This window comes from Oncorhynchus masou, chromosome 27, assembly GCF_036934945.1.
Source record: "Oncorhynchus masou masou isolate Uvic2021 chromosome 27, UVic_Omas_1.1, whole genome shotgun sequence".
NCBI classification, from domain to species: Eukaryota; Metazoa; Chordata; class Actinopteri; order Salmoniformes; family Salmonidae; genus Oncorhynchus; species Oncorhynchus masou.
The window spans coordinates 39,320,733-39,345,381 of NC_088238.1; the positions used below are offsets into that span (position 1 = coordinate 39,320,733).

At 42.6% G+C, this 24,649-nt stretch overlaps 1 protein-coding gene across 2 annotated transcripts; it reads left to right on the forward strand.

The window, feature by feature from the left end:
- Nucleotides 1–1,183: 1,183 nt before the first annotated feature.
- Nucleotides 1,184–16,820, forward strand: alox12 (arachidonate 12-lipoxygenase). 2 transcript variants are annotated; one of them, XM_064940161.1, is made up of 14 exons: nucleotides 1,184–1,573; nucleotides 4,206–4,361; nucleotides 4,481–4,682; nucleotides 7,199–7,280; nucleotides 7,431–7,553; nucleotides 7,863–7,969; nucleotides 9,953–10,125; nucleotides 13,008–13,151; nucleotides 13,219–13,422; nucleotides 13,498–13,584; nucleotides 13,779–13,948; nucleotides 14,375–14,597; nucleotides 14,695–14,865; nucleotides 15,101–16,820. In XM_064940161.1, exons 2-14 carry the CDS (start codon nucleotides 4,215–4,217, stop codon nucleotides 15,278–15,280), a joined length of 2,013 nt encoding a protein of 670 aa, XP_064796233.1. In that variant the 5' UTR covers nucleotides 1,184–1,573; nucleotides 4,206–4,214; the 3' UTR covers nucleotides 15,281–16,820. The 2 variants fall into 2 exon arrangements, with proteins under 2 accessions (XP_064796233.1, XP_064796234.1); XM_064940162.1 differs by having other exon boundaries at nucleotides 4,215–4,361.
- Nucleotides 16,821–24,649: the final 7,829 nt, after the last annotated feature.

The window sequence follows — 24,649 nt, forward strand, 5'->3', positions numbered from 1 at the left end:
CTTAGGGAATGTACGTCTTTCCTACACACTTCTCAGTTGGTATTCAGACTTACTTGATGCAGGTGGGTAATGGGCTTTGCAGGCGTGGTTCCCATGCGCACGCTGAAAACCCTCCCACTTGCTGGCCAATGGATTTCCTCTTTGAGTTTTCATTAAATTGATCTTAAGTCATCCCTTTTTAAATAAGGTGTACCTTTTTCAATTAGAATTTAGTCAACAGACTCACTAGAATCCATTGAGCGAACGAGTGCAGAATTATAGGGATCAATGAAAGAAAGACCTAAATAGAAATGCAACAGCTGCAAAGATTTTACTGAGTTACAGATCACATAAGGAAATCAGTCAATTGAAATAAATGTATTAGGCCCTAATCTATGGATTTCACATAACTAAGCATAAATATTTATTTCATAACTCCCATTTCTTGAACTGAATTGTTAAGGGCTTTATAAGTAAGCGTTTTACAGTAAGGTTGTGTTCGAAAGCACGTGACAAATAACATTTTATTTGAATACTGTGTCGAATCTAGGTTGAATCCTGGGGCATCTTGACTGAGCGTTTTTAATGAAGAGTTTTGTGACGGGGACCTGTCAGTTAAGTCTTTGCCCAAAGATGACACGTTTAGAACCAGCATGATTCTAGCCCACGGGATGAAGCAGCAGATCCTGTCACCGTCTACACATTCCACACTAACGCTCACAATCTATCCCTCTTGGACGAAACACAATAGGGCAGTCTCTAAGGCAACTCCCGGTTTGCAGATAGAAGTAAGGTCTACTCTACGCATCTCTTAGATGTTTAAAAGCTATACGCAGAGTGACATTATGCATGTTGACATGTGCGAGAACCTCATTTGAATTTGTGAAGTAAAATTTTCTCATACATTTCATTTGATTGATTTTTTTTTTTTGACTCCGTATTGTGCTTCTCTGTAGGGGTTGTCTGAAGAGAACATCATATGACACTAATTATATATAACAGTGTGTAAATGAGTACACAGTAAGTTCAGGAGAGGTGCTTGTTGTGTTGGTTACATATTTTTAGACTAGGTTTTGCATGATGCCTCAGTGGTCTTTTGTATGCCTTATCTCTCTGTATGTGCTCATAGAGGTTGGTGTACTTCTCATTTCCTTGTGCTAGAGAGAGAAAGAGAGAGAAGGGGAGAGGTGCCAGAGGGAGGAGGGCATGTAGACATAAAGTGATAGAGGGAGGGGGAGAGAGAGAAGCCAAGTCATTAGCTTGGAAACGTGGACAGGTAGTGAGAGGGTGTGAATGAAAGAGGATTTTATTAAAGTGTATTTTGAAGTGTAGCAGACTGCTGGTGGATGACTGAACCGGTTGATAGTGGAGTGGATTGACTAACTTTCTGAGTGAGATTTCAGAGAGAGAGAGGGTTGCTCTGGAGTGAAGAAAATTTGCACTCTACACAAAGAAAGAGAGAGAGTGAGGGAAGAGGAAATAGGGACGGGGGAAGAGTTATGTACACGGAAATAAACAGGAGAGAGAAAGAGGTGTAGAGAAAAGTGTTCGGAGCCTAACAGTGAATGTTCTATCTTTCCCTAACAGCAGTGAGGTAAGTTCTTCCTTTTGCTGTTATACTGTCTGATGAACAAATTGAACACACATTCTGAATGGATATGAATGAATGCATTTAGTCTGCAATAGATTACATACGGACTAGATTACATACCTAAGGGAATGCTATAGGAATGCAAGGTAGAAAAGTACTGAAATGCAAAGTAGAAAGTACTTGTTTCCAACAAGTTAGTTTGTCAAATTTCTGTCCTGCTGGAGCTCTTCCGGTCAACGTTAAGCACCGTTATTGTGAAGTTGGAAACGTCTAGGAGCAAAAACGTCTCAGCCGTGAAGTGGTAGGCCACACAAAGCTCACAGAACGGGAACGCCGACGGCTGAAGCGCGTAGAGCATAAAAGTCGTCTGTCCTTGGTTGCGAACACTCACTACCGAGTTCCAAACTGCCTCTGGAAGCAAGATCAGCACAATAACTGTTTTTTTGTCGGGAGCTTCATGAAATGAGTTTCCATGGTCGAGCAGCCGCACACAAGCCTAAGATCACCATGTGCAATGCCAAGGTGTCGACTGAAAAATCTGGGTTTGGCGGATGCCAGGAGAACGCTCCCTGCCCGAATGCATAGGGTGTCATTTGGAAGGCAGGCAAAGTTAATAAGTGATATTGCCATAGGGAAAGGGATGGACCGGCTACACGCTGTAAAAAAAACAGATTAAAAGCACAAGTGCAAACATTAGCTTTATGAGTCTTGGGTGCGTTTTTCTCAGCTCACAGTCTCGCCATTGTTTTAGAGCGAGGGGTGCCGTACCTATTGGGTGTGTACCGATAACTGTGTGCCTGACGTAGGCTATTAATCCATGCAAAGTTTCAAAAGTTTATTCGCCACGTACAGGATACAACAGATAAAACAGTCGAGTTCAATTCTCCCCTTGAGAGCTCTTTCCTAACAATGCAGTGATAATAATATAGATAATAATGGAAAATATAAAAAATTTAAAAAACACATGAACTACAATAAGAGTTAAAGTAACATTAGAATCAAATCAAATCACATTTTATTTGTCACATACACATAGAATGCAAGTATATACAGATCAGTACCTTATTCAATGTGCAGGGTTACTGGAGGGGTTCAGGTGGGTTTTACATAGAAAGTGACTGCTAGTAGGATATGCATGCAAACCGGGCCAAAAAGTCAAACCTAACACAATATCTGCCAATTAATTTCCAGCAATATTGCCCATCTGTCTGTGTGGTGTGTGCGTTTGTCTATCACTCTGTGTGTACCAGTTGATGTGATAACAGTCTTGTGGGTTGACAGAAAAACTTTCCCCAAAAAGTTATCAATTAGGCCTAAATGTTAACTGCAAAGTAGGCTTACCTGTCAAATTTAATCAATTATTTGTATCTATTTTTTTTGTATTGTTATTTGCTAACTTTGCCATGAGATGAGCAGCAGCATTACAGAACCATTGCTAGACCGGCACATTAGATGACACATTCTTCACTCGCTGGATGTGCAACTAAAGGGCCAAATTGCAAACAAAGGGGAATTACACCCAAAAATCTATTTGTTCGTTTTTAGCCAGACCTAAAATAAAAGTTGGTCTTCTGGTGTGATTTAAGCATGACATGGACTCACAACATCCAAATTCGTTGTTTCTCTATGAACAATTGTAATTTCTAGTGCAAATAATAATCTAAAACCAGGAACAATGTCCCAGATCATTTTGTTTGGGGAAAATACTAAACTGATATCATAGTGCTTAACCCTTAGAGTTAAGCACGACACAATGCGGAGTGCCTGGATACAGCCCTTAGCTGTGATATATTGACCATATACCACAAACCCCTGAGGTGCCTTATTGCTATTTATAAACCGGTTAACAACGTAATTAGAGCAGTAAAAATACATGTTTTGTCATACCCGTGGTATAGTATACCACAGCTGTCAGCCAATCAGCATTCAGGGCTTGAACCACCCAGTTTAGAATAAAAATTTTTTTTTACCAGGAATATTGACAGAAAGCACTACCTTCTCTGGTACACTAAGGACCTGGGGGAAGAGTTGCAGGGGAGAGGAGAGAAGAAGAATGTGCCTATTTGAAAGCTCAAAAGAAATATATATATATATATAGCATGCAACGTTTCATATTGTTTTTTTGTTTTTTTGAAGTACCTCTCCTGCTAGAAAAGGTTGGAGACACCTGGTCTATGGTGTCTGGGATGATGGAGGTTATGTATGCCATGACCAGCATTTCAAAGCATTTCATGATTACAGATTTACAGAGAGGTAGTCTATGTCACAGGTAGCCTTAGAGCTCCTGAGAGCAGGAATAATGGTGGTCAGCTTGAGACATGTCGGGATTATAGACTGCGATAAGGAGAGATTGAAAATGACCATGAAATTGCCTGCCAGCTGGTCTACCTTTAGGCACAGATATAGGATCAGGTTACCCTCCTCAAGTCTTAACCTGAACCATAAGAGGATAAACATTAAACTGACCTGAGATCAGTGTTTGAGGACACACCAGACTCCTCAGCCCCTTTGCATCACACTCAGAAATGTTCTGACATAGAGCCAACAACCTCAGCCTTGTGTGTGTGTGTGTGTGTGTGTGTGTGTGTGTGTGTGTGTGTGTGTGTGTGTGTGTGTGCGTGCATGCATGTACCAGTGTTTTTAGATGGAGGAATATAAGGTGACAGTTGCTACAGGCACATCAGAGTATTCCGGCACCAATAACTACATATATGTCACCCTGGTTGGAGAGAATGGACAGAGTGCCAGAACAATCCTGGACAACCCTGGATTGGACTTCTGTAGAGGAGCGGTAAGTAGTGCTGTGCTGTGTTGTGCGTGTGATCCAAGAGGAGTACAAGGTGTATGTGTGCGTCATTTTTAGGTAGGTTCATATCAAGTGTATAAAGTGTGTGTGTGTGTCTCCCCCAGGTGGATGAGTACAAGGTGTGTAGCCCAGCCCCTCTGGGTCCTCTCCTCCTGGTTCGTCTGGAGAAGCAGCGTTACTGGGTAGAGGATAACTGGTTCTGTCGCTATGTCACTGTGGAGCCACCAGGTGGTGGTGTAGCCCTCACCTTCCCCTGCTACCGCTGGCTCATAGGAGACGTCAAGGTGGAGATACGAGAAGGCACAGGTAATTAATTGGTAAAGGACAGAAGTTGCCCCTCAATATACTGCTCTCAAGTCAGTTTGTTTTTTTCCCTTTCCTGTTAAAGGTTATGTTTTTGGGTGAGAAAGCAGATCCTAGATCTGTGTCCTGGATTTGGTCAAACAAAGGGCACGAGTCACCAGAATAGCTTCAATGCACCTTGGAATAGAAATGTCATCATTTGATGTTTAGTTGTTGGTGGTGCAAAACGCTGTCTCAGGGGCTGCTCTGAAAATTCCCATAAGTGTTCACACACACCTTTCAAAACCCCTATGCTCCTTTGACACCCCTCTTTCAAAGTCACTGAGATCTCTTCTTCTAGCCATGGTAGCCAAAATAATGAGCAACTGGGCATTTTTATACATGACCCTAAGCATGATGGGATGTTAATTGCTTAATTAACTCTGGAACCACACCTGTGCAAAATGACGCCGGAGGTGAGGGCTGCCGTTTCATCAGCTCTTAACCAACCATGCTATTTTGTTTTGTTATTTCGCGTTGTTCGTAACTTGTTTTGTACACAATGTTGCTGCTACTGTCTCTTATGACCGAAAATACTCCTTCTGGACATCAGAACTGGGATTACTCACTTCAAACTGAAGAAGAACTCTCGCTCGTCAAACTATTACAGACCACAAAGGGAAGCACAGCCGAGAACTGTCCAGTGACAGGAGCCTACCAGACGAGCTAAATAAATTCTATGCTCGCTTCGAGGCAGGTAACACTGAAACATGCATGAGACCATCAGCTGTTCCGGATGACTGTGTGATCACGCTCTCCGCAGCCGATGTGAGTAAGACCTTTAAACAGGTCAACATTCACAAGGCCGCTGGGCCAGACGGATTAACAGGACGTGGACTCTGAGCACGCGCTGACCAACTGGCAAGTGTCTTCACTGACATTTTCAACCTCTCCCTGTCCGAGTCTGTAACACCAACATGTTTCAATCAGACCACCATAGTCCCTGTACCCAAGAACGCTAAGGTAACCTGCCTAAATTACTACCGACCTGTAGCACTCACATCTGTAGCCATGAAATGCTTTGAAAGGCTGGTCATGGCTCACATCAACACCATTTTCCCGGAAACCCTAGACCCACTCCAATTTGCATACCGCACCAACAGATCCACAGATGACGCAATCTCTATTGCACTCTACACTGCCCTTTCCCACCTGGACAAAAGGAACATCCATGTGAGAACACTATTCATTGACTACAGCTCAGCGTTCAACACCATAGTGCCCACAAAGCTCATCACTAAGCTAAGGACCCTGGAACTAAACACCTCCCTCTGCAACTGGATCCTGGACTTCCTGACGCCCCCAGGTGGTGAGGGTAGGTAACAACACATCCGCCACACTGATCCCCTCAGGGTACTCCCTGTTCACTCATGACTGCACGGCCAGGCACAACTCCAACACCATCATTTTCTGACGACGCAACAGTGGTAGGCCTGATCACCGAAAACGACGAGACAACCTATAGGGAGGAGGTCAGAGACCTGACCGTGTGATGCAAGGGCAACAACCTCTCCCTCAACGTGATCAAGACAAAGGAGATGATTGTGGACTGCAGGAAAAGGAGGACCGAGCATGCCCTCATTCTCATCGACGGGGCTGCAGTGGAGCAGGTTGAGAGCTTCAAGTTCCTTGGTGTCCACATCACCAACAAACTAGCATTGTCCACCAAGACAGTCGTGAAGAGGGCACGACAAAACCTATCCCTCCCTCAGGAGACTGAAAAGATTTGGCATGGGTCCTCAGATCCTCAAAAGGTTTTCTAGCTGCACCATCGAGAGCATCCTGACGGGTTGTATCACTTCCTGGTAAGGCCACTGCTCGGCCTCTGACCACAAGGCACTACAGAGGGTAGTGTGAACGGCCCAGTTCATCACTGGGGCCAAGTTTTCTGCCATCCAGGACCTCTTTACCAGGTGGTGTCAGTGGAAGGCCCTAAAAATGGTCAAAGACTCCAGCCACCCTAGTCATAGACTGCTCTCCCTGCTACTGCACGGCAAGCGGTACCGGAGCTCCATGTCTAGGTCCAAAAGGCTTCTAAACCGCTTCTACCCCCAAGCGTTAAGACACCTGAACAGCTAATCAAATAGTTACCCAGATTATTTGCATTGCCCCCCCCCCCTCCTTCCATGCTGCTGATAATCTCTTATTTTCTATGCATAGTCACTTTAATAACTCTACCTACATGTACATATTACCTCAATTACCTCGACACCGGTGCCCCCCGCACAATGACTCACATTTTGGGGGGGAATTTTCTTAACTGCATTGTTGGTTAAGGGCTTGTAAGTAAGCATTTCACTGTAAGGTCATGTTGTATTCGGCGCATGTGACAAATACAATTGGATTTGATTTGTGTGGAAGCACCTGCGTTCCATATAATTTGTATCCCTCATTTACTCAAGTGTTCCCTTTACTTTGGCAGTTACCTGTATGTGTGAGTGAGTCATCCCTCTCTCTCACTGTCTCTCTCCCTCCTTCAGCGAAGAGACTCTGTGACGATACCTCTCCTCAGCTATTGGCTCACAGAAAAGCAGAACTGCAGGAGAGACAAACAATATACAGGTCAGTAAGATTACAGAAATTATGTTACACACACACACACACGTGCACACACCTATTTATGTATACAGTCACAGAAATACGAATGCACACACGCGTCCCAATCGCTCCAGAAAGAGAGCCTAGTTCTTACAGTTATGCTTGCTTATCCAGATGGACTGCATGGGCTTCTGGGATTCCCAAGTGTATCGATGCTAAGACCGAAGCAGACCTGCATCAGGACGTACGTTTTGACAGCGAGAAAAGGAGCGACTTTGAGGGTTCCTTACACTATGCGTGAGTTACACACATTTTTCTGTGTGATGTTATTCTTACGCATTGACATTCACACATGCTGGTCAAATTTCCCCTAAATCTAATGTAAAATGTCCCTCACTTGTTCAGACATATGTCTTACCCACATTATGTGTCTCAACTTCCCCCTTTCTTAAAAAAAAATATGTTCCATTTCTCTCACCTTACCCCACCTCACCCCCTCGATCTTTCTCTACCCCCCTCTCTCACCCATCTCCCGCTCTCTACCCTCTCTCACCCATCTCTCCCTCATCTCTCCCTCATCTCTCCCTCCCTTCTTCTCTCTCCAAGTATTCTCGAGCTGTCTCTGAAGAAACTAGCCATCAGGTTTGGAAAGTCATGGGATGATCTGGAGGACTTTAAACGATGCTTCTGGAAACTCAAAAGCCCCATAGCTGGTAGAGTACAGTAAATCAAATATACAATATTTACATTCAGTGCTTCAGCCCTCCCTCCCATCTGCATCAGAGGTGTTATTGGTTGTAGAGTACAGGCCAACACTTTTTATTGCCAGTCTCTTCCTGTTCCTAATCACAGACATTTAGGAAGTGAGGCCTTCGAGTAATGCAACAACAGTTTTCACCTAACTTAATCAGTGTTTCATCTACTGTTTCACATTGCAATATATGCTCATATAAAGTAATTAGGTAGATTATGAATATTTTAAAGAATTTATTAAATAATTGTTTCATATATGGTCAATTAATTTACCCACATTACGTATAACACTTCTCTATATTTACTCTCTCAGTCCTATTATTATACAGTATATCATATATTACAGTTTTTTTATTGCTTTGGTGCAATTTTCACAAGTACTTTGTACCTTTTTACAATTCTTAGTACAAAACTCAAAACACATCATCAAACAGGAAGTTGTTTCAAAACTCTAAGCACATGTTCAATTGACTAAGTACAACACACAAAATCATACAGTCACTTTTTCACCAAACTTAGTCAGTGTTTCATCTACCGTTTCACATTGCAACACATTTTCATATGAAGTCGTGGCCTTTCAAAATGCAATGCTCACATTTACTTTTGATATGATTCTCTTTTTTTGTTCAAATACATTTTACTATTACTTAATCCGATGCCTCTTGATGATCTCCTAAACGTTTTGGTAAACCTATAGAACTGGTTCGTCTACTACAGATTTTGAGAACTAATTCAAATGTACAGTATGTCTGTAAAGTAGAAACATAAGTATATATACTCAAATGTACTACTATGATGATTACTTATGATTTTACTTCATAGCAAGTTTTTTTAAATCTGATATTCGCATGATCAGTACATGATCATGTAACAAATCAAAGTTTATTGGTTGCGTACACAGATTAGCAGATGTTACAGCAGGTGCAGCGAAATGCTTGTGTTTCTAGCTCCTACAGTGCAGTAATACAATACCACTACGCAAATAATCCAAAAAGTCCAAAACAAGAAAGAAATACATCCCCTATAAACTAAACACATGTCCAGTATTGTATTGTACGTAGTTGCTCGTGTTTCTTGGCCCAAACAAGTCTCTTCTTATTATTGCTGTCCTCCCGTGGTGGTTTCTTTGTACTAATTTGACCATGAAGGCCTGATTCACACAATCTCCTCTGAACAGTTGATGTTGAGACGTGTCTGTTACTTGAACTCTAAAGTATTTATTTGGGCTGCAATTTCTGAGGCTGGTAACTCTAATGAACTTATCCTCTGCAGCAGAGGTAACTCTGGGTCTTCCTTTCCTGTGGCGGTCCTCATGAGATCCAGTTTCATCAAAGCGCTTGATGGTTTTTGCGACTGCAGTTGAAGGAACTTTAAAAGTTCTTGAAATGTTCCGCATTGACTGACCTTGACATCTTAAAGTAATGATGGACTGTCTTTTCTCTGCTTATTTGAGCTGTTCTTGCCATAATATGGACTTGGTCTTTTACAAAAATAGAGCTAACTTCTGTATACCACCCCTACCTTGTCACAACACAACTGATTGGCTCAAACGCATTAAGAAGGATAGAAATTCTACAAATGAACTTTTAAGAAGACACACCTGTTAATTGAAATGCATTCCTGGTGACTATCTCATGCAGCTGGTTGAGAGAATGCCAAGAGTGTGCAAAGCTGTCATCAAGGCAAAGGGTGGCTATTTGAAGAATCTCAAATATATAACACTTTTTTTATTATTACATGATTCCATATGTGTTATTTCATAGTTTTGAGGTCTTCACTATTATTCAACAATGTTGAAAATACAGAAAAACCCTTGAATGAGTAGGTGTTCTAAAACCTTTGACTGGTATTGTAGATTATTATATTAAGAAATTATTATTGATACATTCAGACAGTACTTTTTCATTCTGTGGTTGATTGATTGATTATCCCTATGGTTCCAGAGTACTGTATGGAGCACTGGAAGGAAGATTGGTTCTTTGGGTACCAGTGTCTGAATGGTTCAAACCCCCGCATGATCCAGCGCTGCAAGGAGCTTCCAGGAAACTTCCCTGTCTCTGGGGACATGGTGCAGGGGTCGCTGGCACCCAGGACCACCCTGGACAAGGAGCTCAAGGTGGGGCCCATCTATCTATCTCTGCCTGACCCCTCTAGGGTCCATCTACCTGTCCTTTTGTGTACGTACCAAAATAGCACCCTATTCCCAAAATCGTGCCCTACTTTTCACCAGAGCTCTAATTCCAAAATAATGTACTTTTGTCTAGAGCCCTATTCCCTACACTCTTTTTGTCTAATAATTAATATAGTGCACTACTATTCACCAGAGCTCTATTCCCTATATAGTGCACTACTTTTAAACAGAGCTCTATTCCCTATATAGTGCACTACTTTTAAATAGATTTTATTTAAGTCATTTGCACTACTTTTAAAGCAACAGCTCTATTCCCTTCTGACATCCAGTGGAACAGCCACTTTACAATAGTGCATCTAAATCATTTATATAGTGCACTAATTTTAAACAGAGTTCTATTCCCGGATATAGTGTACTACTTTGTTCCAATTGGGGGCCAGAGCTCTTTTCCTATATAGTGGTAGGGAGGCACTACTTTTAAACAGAGCTCTATTCCCTATATAGTGCACTACTTTTAAATAGAGCTTTATTCCCTATATAGTGCACTACTTTTAAACAGAGCTCTATTCCCTATATAGTGCACTACTTTTAAACAGAGCTCTATTCCCTATTTAGTGCACTACTTTTAAACAAAGCTCTATTCCCTATATAGTGCACTACTTTTAAACAGAGCTCTATTCCCTATATAGTGCACTACGTTTAAACAGAGCTTTTTCTCTATATGGGTGACTCTACAGAAGTGGTGTAAATTGCTGTCCCACACCAAAAACATATTTAAAAAACAATTATGTCTCCAACCTTAGGACATTTATTTACATCATGATATGTTCTAATTGAATCCAAGGCAATAACAAACATACAAGTTAATATAGTACAAAGTAACCGTTTATACACCTGTCCCAAACCCTGATTTCCTAAACTTCATGTTTGAAAATAAAGCAATGTAAAAAATAATATTACACTTTCATTTCAATAGAACATCTTGAGTTGTTCTATTATTACATTGAAAGATACTGATCTAATTATTTGTTTGAGTTATTTTTAAACACCTTTTGATGTCACTCCCGCAACACACACTTTAAAAGACTGTAGAATGAAGGTGCCTTAAGCTACAATCCTACAAATACCACCAGGTGATGGGAGTGCACCCCTCTCCAGGATGGCCACATAGTGAGTAGTCTGTCCAACCATTGTTTACAGACAGATTATTTCACTTATAATTCACTGAATCACAATTCCAGTGGGTCAGAAGTTTACATACACTAAGTAGACTGGGCCTTTAAACAGCTTGGAAAATTCCAGGAAATTATGTTATGGCTTTAGAAGCTTCCGACATCATTTGAGTCAATTGGAGGTGTACCTGTGGATGTATTTCAAGGCCTACCTTCAAACTCAGTGCCTCTTCGCTTGACATCATTATCAAAAATTGTAGACCTCCACAAGTCTGGTTCATCCTTGGGAGCAATTTCCAAATGCCTGAAGGTACCACGTTCATCTGTACAAACAATAGCACGCAAGTATAAACACCATGAGACCACACAGCCATCATACCGCTCAGGAAGGAGACGCGTTCTGTCTCCTAGAGATGAACGTACTTTGGTGTGAAAAGTACAAATCAATCACAGAACAACAGCAAAGGATCTTGTGAAGATGCTGGAGGAAACAGGTACAAAAGTATCTATATCCACAGTAAAACAAGTCCTATATCGACATAACCTGAAAGGCCGCTCAGCAAGGAAGAAGCCACTGCTCCAAAACCGCCATTAAAAAGCCAGACTACGGTTTGCAACTGCACATGGGGACAAAGATCGTACTTTTTGGAAAAATGTTCTCTGGTCTGATGAAACAAAAATAGAACTGTTTGGCCATAATGAACATTGTTATGTTTGGTGGAAAAAGGGGTAGGCTTGCAAGCCGAAGAACACCATCCCAACCGTGAAGCACGGGGGTGGCAGCATCATGTTGTGGGGGTGCTTTGCTGCAGGAGGGGCTGGTGCACTTCACAAATGTGTCTGTTACTTGAACTCTGTGAAGCATATATTTGGGCTGCAATTTCTGCAGCCCAAATGTATGCAAATATATGCAACTCTAATGAACTTATCCTCTGCAGCAGAGGTAACTCTGGGTCTTCCATTCCTGTGGCGGTCCTCATGAGAGCCAGTTTCATCATAGCGCTTGATGGTTTTTGCGACTGCACTTGAAGAAACTTTCAAGTTCCTGAAATGTTGAGGATTGACTGACCTTCATGTCTTATAGTAATGATGGACTATCGTTTCTCTTTGCTTATTTGAGCTGTTCTTGCCATAATATGATATTGGTCTTTAACCAAATAGGGCTATGTTCTGTATACCACCCCTGCCTTGTCACAACACAACTGATTTGGCTCAAACGCATTAAGGAAAGAAATTCTTGAACTTTCTGCCTTTTTTAAGAAGGCACACCTGTTAATTGAAATGCATTCCGGACAACTACCTCATAAAGCTGGTTGAGAGAATGCCAATAATCTGCAAAGCTGTCATCAAGGCTACTTTGAAGAATCTAAAATATATTTAGATTTGTTTAACACTTCTTTAGTTACTACATGATTCCATGTGTAATTTCATAGTTTTGATTTCTTCACCATTATTCTACAACGTAGAAAATAGTCAAAATAAAGAAACCCCTGAATGAGTAGGTGTGTCCAAACTTTTGACTGGTACTGTATATATACATTTACAAAAAATATATATGGGATTTGGAAATGATGCAGAAGATTACATTGACAGAACTGCAATATTAAAGCTGATCTACCCCCTAAAAGAAATACTATCTTAACCCTAGCCTCAGCTGCCTCTACAAATTTTCTGCTCTCCTCCCTTCATCTCTAGGCTGGTAACATCTACTTGACTGACTATGCCATTATGGATGGTGTTCCCACCAATGTAATCAGGGGGAAACCACAGTACATCGCTGCACCTCTGTGTCTACTATATGAGCACCCTGACCAGGGACTCATACCCATTGCCATACAGGTAGGACTGGACACACACACACACACACACACACACACACACTTTATTAGTCCCTTCTCTTCTCCAGCTAGGACAGACTCCTGGCTTGGACACCCCCATCTTCCTGCCTAATGACCCCCCCCTGGCTTGGCTATTGGCTAAGATTTGGGTCCGTCACTCAGAGTTCCAGGTGTTCCAGTTGCTGTCACACCTGTTGAGAACGCACCTGTTGGTAGAAGTGTTCTGTGTGGCTACGTTACGTCAACTTCCCGCTGTACACCCTGTATACAAGGTAGGAGCGTGTGTGCGTGTATGTGCGTGAGCGAACGTGCGTGGGTTGCTGTCTCATCCCTCTCTCTGTCTTTAGCTCCTGGCTCCCCACCTGCGCTACACTCTGGAGATCAACTGCAGGGGACGGACTCAGCTCGTCTCCGCTGACGGCATATTCAAAAGGGTCAGCTCGCTATTCCCTTCTTTGACGATTAATTTTCCCCATTTCGCCATAGTTTGTAACTCCCCCCCCCCGAATGTGCGAAATGTCATATAGGGACACAGATAGAAGGACAGCTTTAAAAGTGGTGGACCAGTGGTTCGATTTCCCACCATTGCGGTCTAAGCTGACGGCATCCTCCTGCTCTCTGCCTCCAGGTGGTGTCTACAGGAGGGGAGGGCCTGCTCATCCTGTCCCAGAGAGAGTACAAGGTCCTGACCTACCGCTCTCTCCAGCCCTGCTGGGACTTCCAACAGCGCGGAGCCACCACGCTCAAAGACTACTTCTACAGGGAGCACAGCCTCATGCTGTGGGACGCCATACACAGGTTTTAACTTATTTTACCCCTATGTGGCTGTCGTCGAAATGGCATCTTATTCCCTATAGGCCCTGGTCAACAGCAGTGCACCTAATGGGGAATAGGGTGCAGAGCCACTAAGCTCAGAGACTACTTCTACATGGAACACAGTCTGATGCCGTGGGACGCCATACACAGGTGCAATACCCGTGTGACCACTTCTTTATGACCACAGACACATTGTTTATTAGGTTGTACGCGGAAAGCAAGGAGGGGACATGCTCTTAGGCCTGGAATATGGACATGCTGAAATTCGTAATGGGGAAAATAAGACGTTCTAATCGTTGCAGTATTAACTCCTTTAATTAGCCTTCTCTTACTCTCCATCTTTATTTCTACCTCACTGTTTGTTTACCTCCTCCCTCCCTCCCTCCCTCTCTCTCCGCCCCTCCATAGTTTTGTCTCAGGGATGATATCTGTGTACTACCAATGTGACAGTGATGTGGTGGAGGACCCTGAGCTACAGACCTGGATAAAGGACATCGCTGAGGAGGGCTTTGTCGATGTCCCCACGTTTGGCTTGTCCAACAAACTCAAAAACAAAGCAGAGCTGGTTACCTTGCTGAGTGTAGCCATCTTCACGAGCACAGCACAGCACGCAGCCACCAACAATGGACAGGTACTTCACACACACACACACACACACCAGGCACGCGAGCAAGCAAGCACACATGCGCACACATTTCTATGAACTCACTTCGCTCTCTTTAACATAGTTTGACTGGTGTGCTTGGGTACCCAACACCCCGTGCACCATGCGTCACCCCACGCCAATCGACAAGGATGCTGTTACCATGGAGATGATAATGGACAGCCTGCCTGATGTCAGCCAAACATGTTTGGAGATGGCGATCACATGGCACCTGGGGCGGCCACAACCTGATGCAGTAAGTTAAAGGGTTACACTGACGCTAGCCGAGCCCATAGAATTCCAGTCAAACTTGTGAGTAGTTACGCATATTATTTTAAGTGGGGGTGGTACCACCTCAACATACATTTTTGGTTCCATTTCAAAACGCTTTCTCCCGTTTGCTCCTACTGAATGAAACCCTTGTCTCCCACCTCCTTTTGTTCTTTCTCTCCCGCTATCTCTCTCTTCTGCTATCCCCCTCTCTGCTCCAGGTCACGTTGGGTCAGTATCCAGAGCAGTACTTCACTGAACCCCAGGCCCAGGAGGTGATTGACAGGTTCAGAAAGGAACTGAAAGATATAGAGGAACACATCCTGAGCCAGAACCAGGGACTGGAGCTACCTTACCTCTTCCTCCTGCCCAGTCGCATCGAGAACAGCATTACTATATAGATTAGACCCCAATGTCTTATCACCATTACTTTTTTACTAACTGAGGAGCAGGGCCGGACAATCGCATTTGGGGCCCCGGGGCCCTGCTGAGGAGCATCCCACTGGGCACAAACATCAGTTCAACTTCTAGTTTTGATATACAGTTCCAGTCAAAAGTTTGGACACATGTACTCATTCAGGGGCTTTTCTTTACTTTGACTATTTTCTACATTGTAGAATAATAGTAAATACATAAAAACTATGAAATAACACATATGGATTCATGTAGTAACCAACAAAGTGTTAAACAAATTCTTCAAAGTAGCAACCCTTTGCCTTGATGACAGCTTTGCACACTCTTGGCATTCTCTCAACCAGCTTCATAAGGTAGTCACCTGGGATGCATTTCAATTAACAGGTGTACCTTCTTAAAAGTTAATCTGTGGAATTTCTATCTTTCTTAATGTGTTTGAGACAATCAGTTGTGTTGTGACAAGGTATGGGTGGTATACAGAAGGTAGCTCTATTTGGTAAAAGACCAATTCCATATTATGGCAAGAACAGCTCAAATAAGCAAAGAGAAACGGCATAAAGGTCAGTCTAAGTACAGTCGCAAAAACCATCAAGCACTATGATGAAACTGGCTCTCATGAGGACCGCCACAGGAAAGGAAGACACACAGTTACACAGTTACCTCTGCTGCAGAGGATAAGTTCATTAGAGTTACCAGCCTCAGAAATTGCAGCCCAAATAAATGCTTCAGGGTTCAAGTAACAGATGCATCTCAACAGCAACTGTTCAGAGGAGACTGCGTGAATCAGGCCTTCATGGTCGATTTTACTACCAAAAGAATACACCACTATAGGACACCAATGAGAAGTAGAGACTTGCTTGGGCCATGAAACACAAGCAATGGACATTAGACCAGTGGAAATCTGTCTTTTTGTCTGATGAGTCCAAATTTGAGATTTTTGGTTCCAACCGCCATGTCTTTGTGAGACGCAGAGTAGGTGAATGGATGATCTCCGCATGTGTGGTTCCCACCATGAAGCATGGAGGAGTGATGGTGTGGGGGTGCTTTACTGGTGACAGTGATTTATTTAGAATTCAAGGTACATTTAACCAGCATGGCTACCACAGCATACTGCAGCTATACAACCATCCCATCTGGTTTGCTCTTAGTGGGACTATAATTTGTTTATCAGGACAATGATCCAAAACACACCTCCAGGCTTTGTATGGGCTATTTGACCAATAATGAGATTGATGGAGTGGTGCATCAGATAACCGGGCTTCCACAAACACCCGACCTCAACCCAATTACAATGGTTTAGGATGAGTTGGAGTGAAGAAAAAGCAGCCAACAAGTGCTCAGCATATGTGGGAACTCCTTCAAGACTGTTGGAAAAGCATTCCTCATGAAACTGGTTGAGAGAATGTCAAGAGTGTGTAAAGCTAGCATCAAGGCAAAGGGTGACTAATTTGAAGTCTCAAATATAAAACATTGATTTATTTAACACTTTTTTTGGTTACTACAAGATTTCATGTGTTATTTCATAGTGTTGATGTCTTCAATATTATTCTACAATGTAGAAAATAGTAAAAAAAAAAAAAGAAAAACCCTCGAAAGAATATGTGTGTGCAAACTTTTGACTGGTTCTGTACATTGGTTGAGTTCTCAACTAACGTGAATTCAACGTGAAATCAACAACAAAAATTCACCATGTCATTGGAGTTAGGTTAAATGTTGGGTGAAAAAAAGACAATACCGTTACATTGATCGCTTTTTGCAAATCCAATTCGTTTTCCACGTCATCACATTGATTTTTGGGGATGAAATTATGTGGAAAAACATTGATTCAATGTTTTTGCCCAGTGGATAGGCCATCAACTATAGTTCTCCAGCAAACACTGCCTGAACCTTTATCTCAGTTAACCCATAACTAAAATCCAGATTATGCACCAGGACTAAGGGAGCAGTTGAAATCGGTGAGGGGGATACATTTTGGGGGGATTCTTGCATTGGAATTATATTGAATTCTGCTTATATATAATTACTCTATACCACAATAAACAAAGTTCAAATGCAGATGCTCTGAGATCTTTGAGTGCTTTTGAAATAGCCAATCTCTGCTGTGCTGTATCAGCACAATGGACAGCGCCCTACAACTAGGCCATTTTGGTCATGAATATAAGCTACAAGATAGGCTGTTTGTAATATGTGAATTGCCCTATATGAATGCAGCCTTACACACAGCTGTCTTACCAAAATCATGCAAACTAGTTTTTCATGCATGCAAACAAAAATACTAAAGAGCAGTTTGGCTTAGAAAACCGACATAACTGTGAATTTGAAAGAATGGAACAGAACAAAACAGCGGTACCGGTAGTAGGTAAACAAAATATCAGATCGATAAAGGCATGAAACAATCCATATTTAGGCCAGTTACATTAACAGTGAACAAAATCAGAATGGATATCCAAATAACCAAAACATAGCCTACTACAGTGAGATCCAGCCAGCTGTCTTGCCAAATAAATAGGCCCGCTTTAAATATGGAAAAGCATGCCGCTAGCTCATGAGTTCAGCAACACGTTGTGATATGGCACAATACAATTCTGTGAATAAAACCCGACCCACGTAATTAATTAAGCAATGCCAGCCTAACACTGAACCCAAACCGGCTATGCGTGTGCGTCATCGTGCTCTATCGTGCATCAATGTATTTTGTCCCCCTACACCAAACAACACGCAGGTGAAAATATCAAAACAAACTCTGAACCAATTACATTAATGTGGGGACAGGTCGAAAAGAATTAAACATGTATGGCAATTTAGCGAGTTAGCTTGCACTTGCCAGCTAATTTGTCCTATTTAGCTAGCTTGCTGTTACTAGCTAATTTGTTCTGAGATAAACATTGAGTTGTTATTTTACCTGAAATGCACAAGGTTCTCCACACATAAAAACGGCCAACCGAATCGTTTCTAGTCATCTCTCCTCCTTCCAGGCGTTTTCATCTTTGAACTTATATGATCCATCTACACTTTCATTGTCATACCACGACAACCTGCAAAACAGTTTGTCTTTCAATCACCCTGTGGGTATAACCACGTGGGTACCTCCTTCTATAAACCAATGAGGAGATGGGAGAGGCAGGACTTGCAGCGCGATCTGCGTCAGAAATAGAAAGGAGTTCTATTTTAGCCCTTGGCATCGCAGACGCTTGTTGGCGCAGGAGCAGTGTGGGTGCAATAATTGAATATCATGGATTTCTAAATGTATTTTGCGACGCTTGCGCACACGACGTGTCTGGTCTGGTCAGGATGTAACATAAACACATTTCCAATAAGTACAGTTCTATATACATCAACGAAAACCAATAGGAAACCAAGAAAACCATAATAGAATGTAGCCTATTTATTTCAATGATGACACATACTGGTAGGTAGCTATATCCAGGGGTGTCATTTTGGGTTCTTGCATTGCTAAACCACAAACTCAAACGTTTAAAACATGTTTTTGACCAAGCAGTGACAAGTTCAATGCCACGAAATCTCGCAGCGCTCTATCAGCACCATGGACAGCGCCCTACACACTAAAGCAAGACGAAGATTTTTTTTTAAATAACTCGATTGTTTCAATCTTACATTTTTCAAAAGAGTTGCAGCTTCCTTGATGCTCTGTGGAACTTCCTGAGTAATCGATCATTCCATTCTCCCCGAAATCTTCCTGTATGATCCCCTCAAATGCCAGTTGGATGAGTTGAGCTTTCCTTGGGTGTAGCATGCTTCTTCTGAGGTTACTGAACACGTTTGTCAAAAGTGGAAAATGAGTTCTCGCATGTAGCTGTGGACGCCCCAAAAGTCAGTCCATGTTTCAGTGCAGCAAGTACAGTCGGCATAGCGGAGAGAGGCCCAGAGAATCATTGCAGGATATCAAGTGGGGTCCATTTGTTCTCATTGGAGCCAGAGCAGGCGATTTCAGTCTTCAAAAACTGGCAAGCGGCACTAAACTCAGCTTCCACCAAATCAGTTTTGCTTAGATCCAGCATTGGTTTCATCTTTTTCACATCTGGGGCGGCAGGGTAGTAGTGGTTAGAGCGTTGGACTAGTAACCGGAAGGTTGCAAGTTCAAACCCCCGAGCTGACAAGGTACAAATCTGTCGTTCTGCCCCTGAACAGGCAGTTAACCCACTGTTCCTAGGCCGTCATTGAAAATAAGAATTTGTTCTTAACTGACCTTCCTGGTTAAATAAAGGTAAAATAAGAAAATAAAATAAAAAATCTAAAAAGTCATGGCTCTCTGGGTCAAGGGCACACAGAGCCTCTGCCAGTTGGCTGTTGCACTCGCTGAATCGTTCTGACATTTCACCAATGACAGAATCCAACTACAACGTGCTGAAGAAAATTGTTTACACTCAGTCTCTTCTCATCTGTCTTACTGTACTGGTCACTACCTATTGCTGGAGATTTGTACTTACATAACGTCTTCGTTTGCTTGAACCTGGTGCGTGCCACTGACACTGCGCCCAAATGCAGTAGCGTGCCGTGGTTCTGGGGCCTGGGCCTTCAGTGAAGTCCTACACAGTCCCACCCAAATTAATCCACCTCTTATTACCATCATTATGATGCCATGGCTCTAGACACTATACATTTTAGACAGAAACGCAGTATAACCAGGCATTGCGTCACCTTGAAATCTACATTTTTATTCCGAGAATTGCAGGGGAAGAGTACAATACCTTTTCATTGTGCAGCTTCGTTGCCCTGTGCGCTTGTTCGTTGAGCTGTAGATCCACTCGGGTGTCCCCAAAAGTTTTCAAAAGCACCATTGTTTGTAAGAGCCCAGCCGTACTTTGGTGTCTCGTTGCTGCCTTGGTTAGACAACTCAGGTTTGCAAAACCAGTGTGGCTCCAAACACCAAATCGATCACTTGCAAATAATAGGCATTCCCAGCAGTACAGTTTGCAGTGCTTCTCGGAGCGTGTCTTTGTAGCGTCGGCTTTGTAGTGTCGGCGTCTACCTCTCCTGACAATGTCTAACTTTTCTTGAAAAGTTTGTCTTGACATTTAACATTTACATTGAGAATGGCGTTATAATTATATCCTCGACCAAATCGATATCTTCTCCTTCCGCCATTGTGGGTTGAAAAAACAGTTTAGTAGTACGCAAATTAATTTGTTGATCAATTTCAGTTTCCTAGTTCTGAGACCTGCCCATATAGGACCTGCCTCTCAATATTGGTAATCCAATCAAAAGACGTGCAGGCACTACACCTGCTAGCTGGCTCCTGTGTAACATTGGAGCCAGCCAGCAGGCGTACAATAGCCAACTCTAAAGCTGATTGGTTGACACTAAATTTTAATTTCCATTCACTTTAAGCTACAAGCGTCCGCACTGTTGATTCTGAAGGCTTGAGGGCAGATTTTAGACCTCTGGCAACACATGATGGCTGAATATGATAGATATTTTATCCAAACATAAAGACCAGCCCTCCAAATCTCAACCTGGGGCTGGAAGCAGTGCAACCAAGAGGAACGCTATGAAATGAAGAGTGTAACTCTTACTCTGGGGAATAATTTAATACATATTTGTGGGAAAATATATTTAAAAAATATATATATTCTGATGATGTTTAGGCCAGCAGAGAAGGCCTTGCTGGCCCTGACGGCCCACCACTGCCCAAATGGCTTCGAACTCGCTGTCGCACCTCAACTTCTCGACGCACTGTAGACCACTTTGACTCCCGTGTAAAGACGGTCCGTTGCTTTTGCGACGCTTGCGCAACTACGGGGCAAAACAAGAGGGTTTGGCTTAGACTTTTGACAAAATGTAGGCTTACATTAGCTATATTTCCTCTGCAATGTTTATTTTTTTAAAAATGTACACATCACAACGAGCACTTGTTGTCTCTCAAATACATCCTTACAATTGTTGGTTAGCTAGCTAGCGAATTCTAACCATATTAGCATCATTGACATGAAATTAGTCAAAACACCTAAAAGCAAGACGTGGTATCAAAACATGAAACGAGTTGAAACGAGCAAATTACGATTCCCCACATGGCAGTTTCTTGGCATTCTTGCTAGCAATCTGGAGACATCCAGAATCACATCGTTTCCGTGATGTTGTCAGCTAATGCATCTACTTGTTTGGAGGCTGGAGAAGACAGAGGGTTCTGTGCAACCCTGAAGCCTCGCGTCTTAGTTCTGTGTTGTAGGAACCCTTGAGTTTTTCCCCGCTTTTTATGGAAATCCAAAGGAGTCATACCTAACCGCCCAATGGATTTCCATAGCTCCCTTTCACACGTCGCGCTCCGTCCTTTGTGCGGACACAGCACAGCGGAGATATTTTTTTTACGCCACCTGACACTCAATCATTTTATATAGTAACATAAAATTAAACGGGGAGTGCTGAAGTTTGTACTGAGAGGGCTAAACTCTCTAACGAAAGAATACATGACTCTAACCTTTAGGCCTATCAGAGTATGGGGTGCATGCCAATAGTCTGCAGTGGCTTCCTCTCCCTTGACCTCAACGTGTTGGGTTCACCCCAATAGTAGTCTTGAGTGGTGTCCTCTCATTTGACCTCAATGTGGTGTGCACCCCAATAGTTAGAATAGAAGTCAGCAGAGATTGGTCAATACAAGGGAATATACTGCGATTCGGTCCTGTACTATTTATAATAATGTAATAAGATGTGTTCTGTAACTAGGACTTCATACTTTGTCCTATAGATTTCTATAATATGCTTGTAGCCTACTGTAAACGTTGTACTTTTACTGAAACTATTTCATACAGTGATGCACATGATCCGAGTAGGCTACTACTGCCTACATCACAACTTTGCAATAAAGGAACTCATCGAATCAACTTCTTTACAATCACATTTTATAACATGAGAAAAAAGTATCATGGCCGACCAACTGTTGGTCCACTGAAAGGCAGAGCGAAAGAACACTGTCCAAAAAGGCACACTAGATTTGGAGAGAAGTTAAATGGGTTTCAAAGAGAAACATATTTTCACGATTTCAGTTATAACATCACAATCAATGAATCAAACACGTTTTTGGCCTCATTCAGTTTTTTTTTTGATAAAGTAGAATACTTTTGAAAAATAATGTTAGAAGTAGGCTATAATGGATATTCCTAAAACAAATTGAAATACTGTTGCTGCTTCCTGTTGTCATCAACGTTTTATTTATAGCTCAGTGTCGAAACACCAGTTCAAATGTCTAAGTTCATAATCAATATGCTGAAGATAGGTTGAAATATTTAAGACCAAACATAAAGTACTCCCTACACAAAGGCCTACATGCCGGGGGTGGCAGGTAGCCTAGTGGTTAGAGAGTTGGACTAGGAACCAAAAGGTTGCACGATCAAATCCCCGAACTGACAAGGTAAAAATCTGTCATTCTGCCCCTGAACAAGACAGTGAACCCACTGTTCCTAGGCCATCATTGAAAATAAGAATTTGTTCTTCACTGACTTGCCTAGTTAAAAAAAGTCACACATGCTCAGATTATTTTTGTATTTTGATAAATAAGTACCTTATAAAATGCACACACCATTTACCAAGCAGCCACTCTAAATGAACATTGTTCAGTGCCTGTGTTCAGTTTCTTCAAAATTGAATGGTATTGTGAGCTTCCATAGTTTCCCGGTCGATGTATAGCTCAGAAAAATGTTGTTGGTGGCAGTATGTCGTTACATGTCGTCACCCCTGACAGGGCCATTATGGTATGGTAGGCTTTCTCATAGATGACATTCTTCCGTGCATGGTCTACCGGCCAGCCTTTCTGTCAAGATGCACACAGATGCCAGCGCATGAGGTTAGGGAGACTCAATCCATTGCCAGGCTGAGAGTGCATGTTCAAAGTATGATTCGCAGAGTAAATGAGCACAAGCTGTTTGAGAGTCATCCCCCTGACCATCTCAGGGACCATCAGCCAATTATTTTTGCAGTGACGTGCCTGTTAATCAACTATCAAAACAGACCTTTGGTCAGAGCATGGACCAAGCCAATGTAAATGTGTTTATTTGCTAGCAGCAAAATAATTTATTTATCTATGACATGTATCAATAATTTGTGTTATAGCGAATATCAGTTTGTGTAGAGCTTGTATTGGCTTTAATTAGGCAGAGTTTAGGGGAAAGAAATCAAGTAAACACAGAATAGCCACAATGCAAAATTGAATACAATGTTAGAGATGTGTAATTGATTACCTGAACTGTTGAACATTTGCTGAAATATTGTTTTTAAACATCTATTCTACTGTAGTTTTCTTCACAAGAACATCAATACTTATTTTTCATGAAGCCACTAAACGTTGCACCCATGCAGAGGATCCATTCAGGTGCGAGATAGACACTGATGCAAGTAGTGGTAAAAATAAAAGTGGTCAACCTTCCCTCTTATAGTTTTTGAAACCTGTAGATCTTTATATATCCTTTCAACTAGCATGTTCTCCTGTGCACAGGTGACAAAGTCACACCAGCTACAACCTGTGAGAAGGATTTGACCTTACACCTGGCAGTAGTAAGCATGAGATCTCTTCAACTTCAGCTCTCCATTCTGTATCTTCAGGTAAGGACATCAGCTCTCCATTCTGTATCTTCAGGTGAGGGCAGTTAACACAACTTCGTACATTTGGGCACTTGACCTCAGAGTCCAAAGTGGGGTCTCACACTGGAATCAAATATGATGCCATCAGGAGAGGATCCTAACCCAGGGGCATCTGGGTGGACTACGAAGCCACACGGAAAGAAGTTAACCTTCTTCAGTGTGCAGTACTCCTGTACAGCCACTGGCTCCATGGCCCCCTCTTCATCTCCATGGTCTGCATACCAGATCCCTGTACAGCCACTGGCTCCATGGCCCCCTCTTCATCTCCATGGTCTGCATACCAGATCCCTGTACAGCCACTGGCTCCATGGCCAGCCCCCTCTTCATCTCCATGGTCTGTATACCAGATCCCTGTACAGCCACTGGCTCCATGGCCAGCCCCCTCTTCATCTCCATGGTCTGCATACCAGATCCCGTGAACAGCCGCACAGCTAGGCGGTCAGCTGAGATCTCTCCCTGGATATGGCAAACCTCTCGGAAACGAGAGGATGTTATTCTCATTTTCCTGAACTGATGCCATTCAAGGCTGCTGCTCTGCTCCCTTGTAGCAACCTCGACTTTGTGTGACATCTCGTAGGTTGTCTCTAATGCCTTGACGTGGAACTTCTCCTGATGGCTAAGGACGTAAGCAGACTGCGAAGACTGAAGCCTGTGGAAGTAATGGAAATATTGGTGGAGAAGGGGCATTGGCAATCTTCACAATTTCACGGGTCTTTGGCTGTGGAAGTTGATAGGACAGCACACTGCCAGCTTGCACTGGCCCA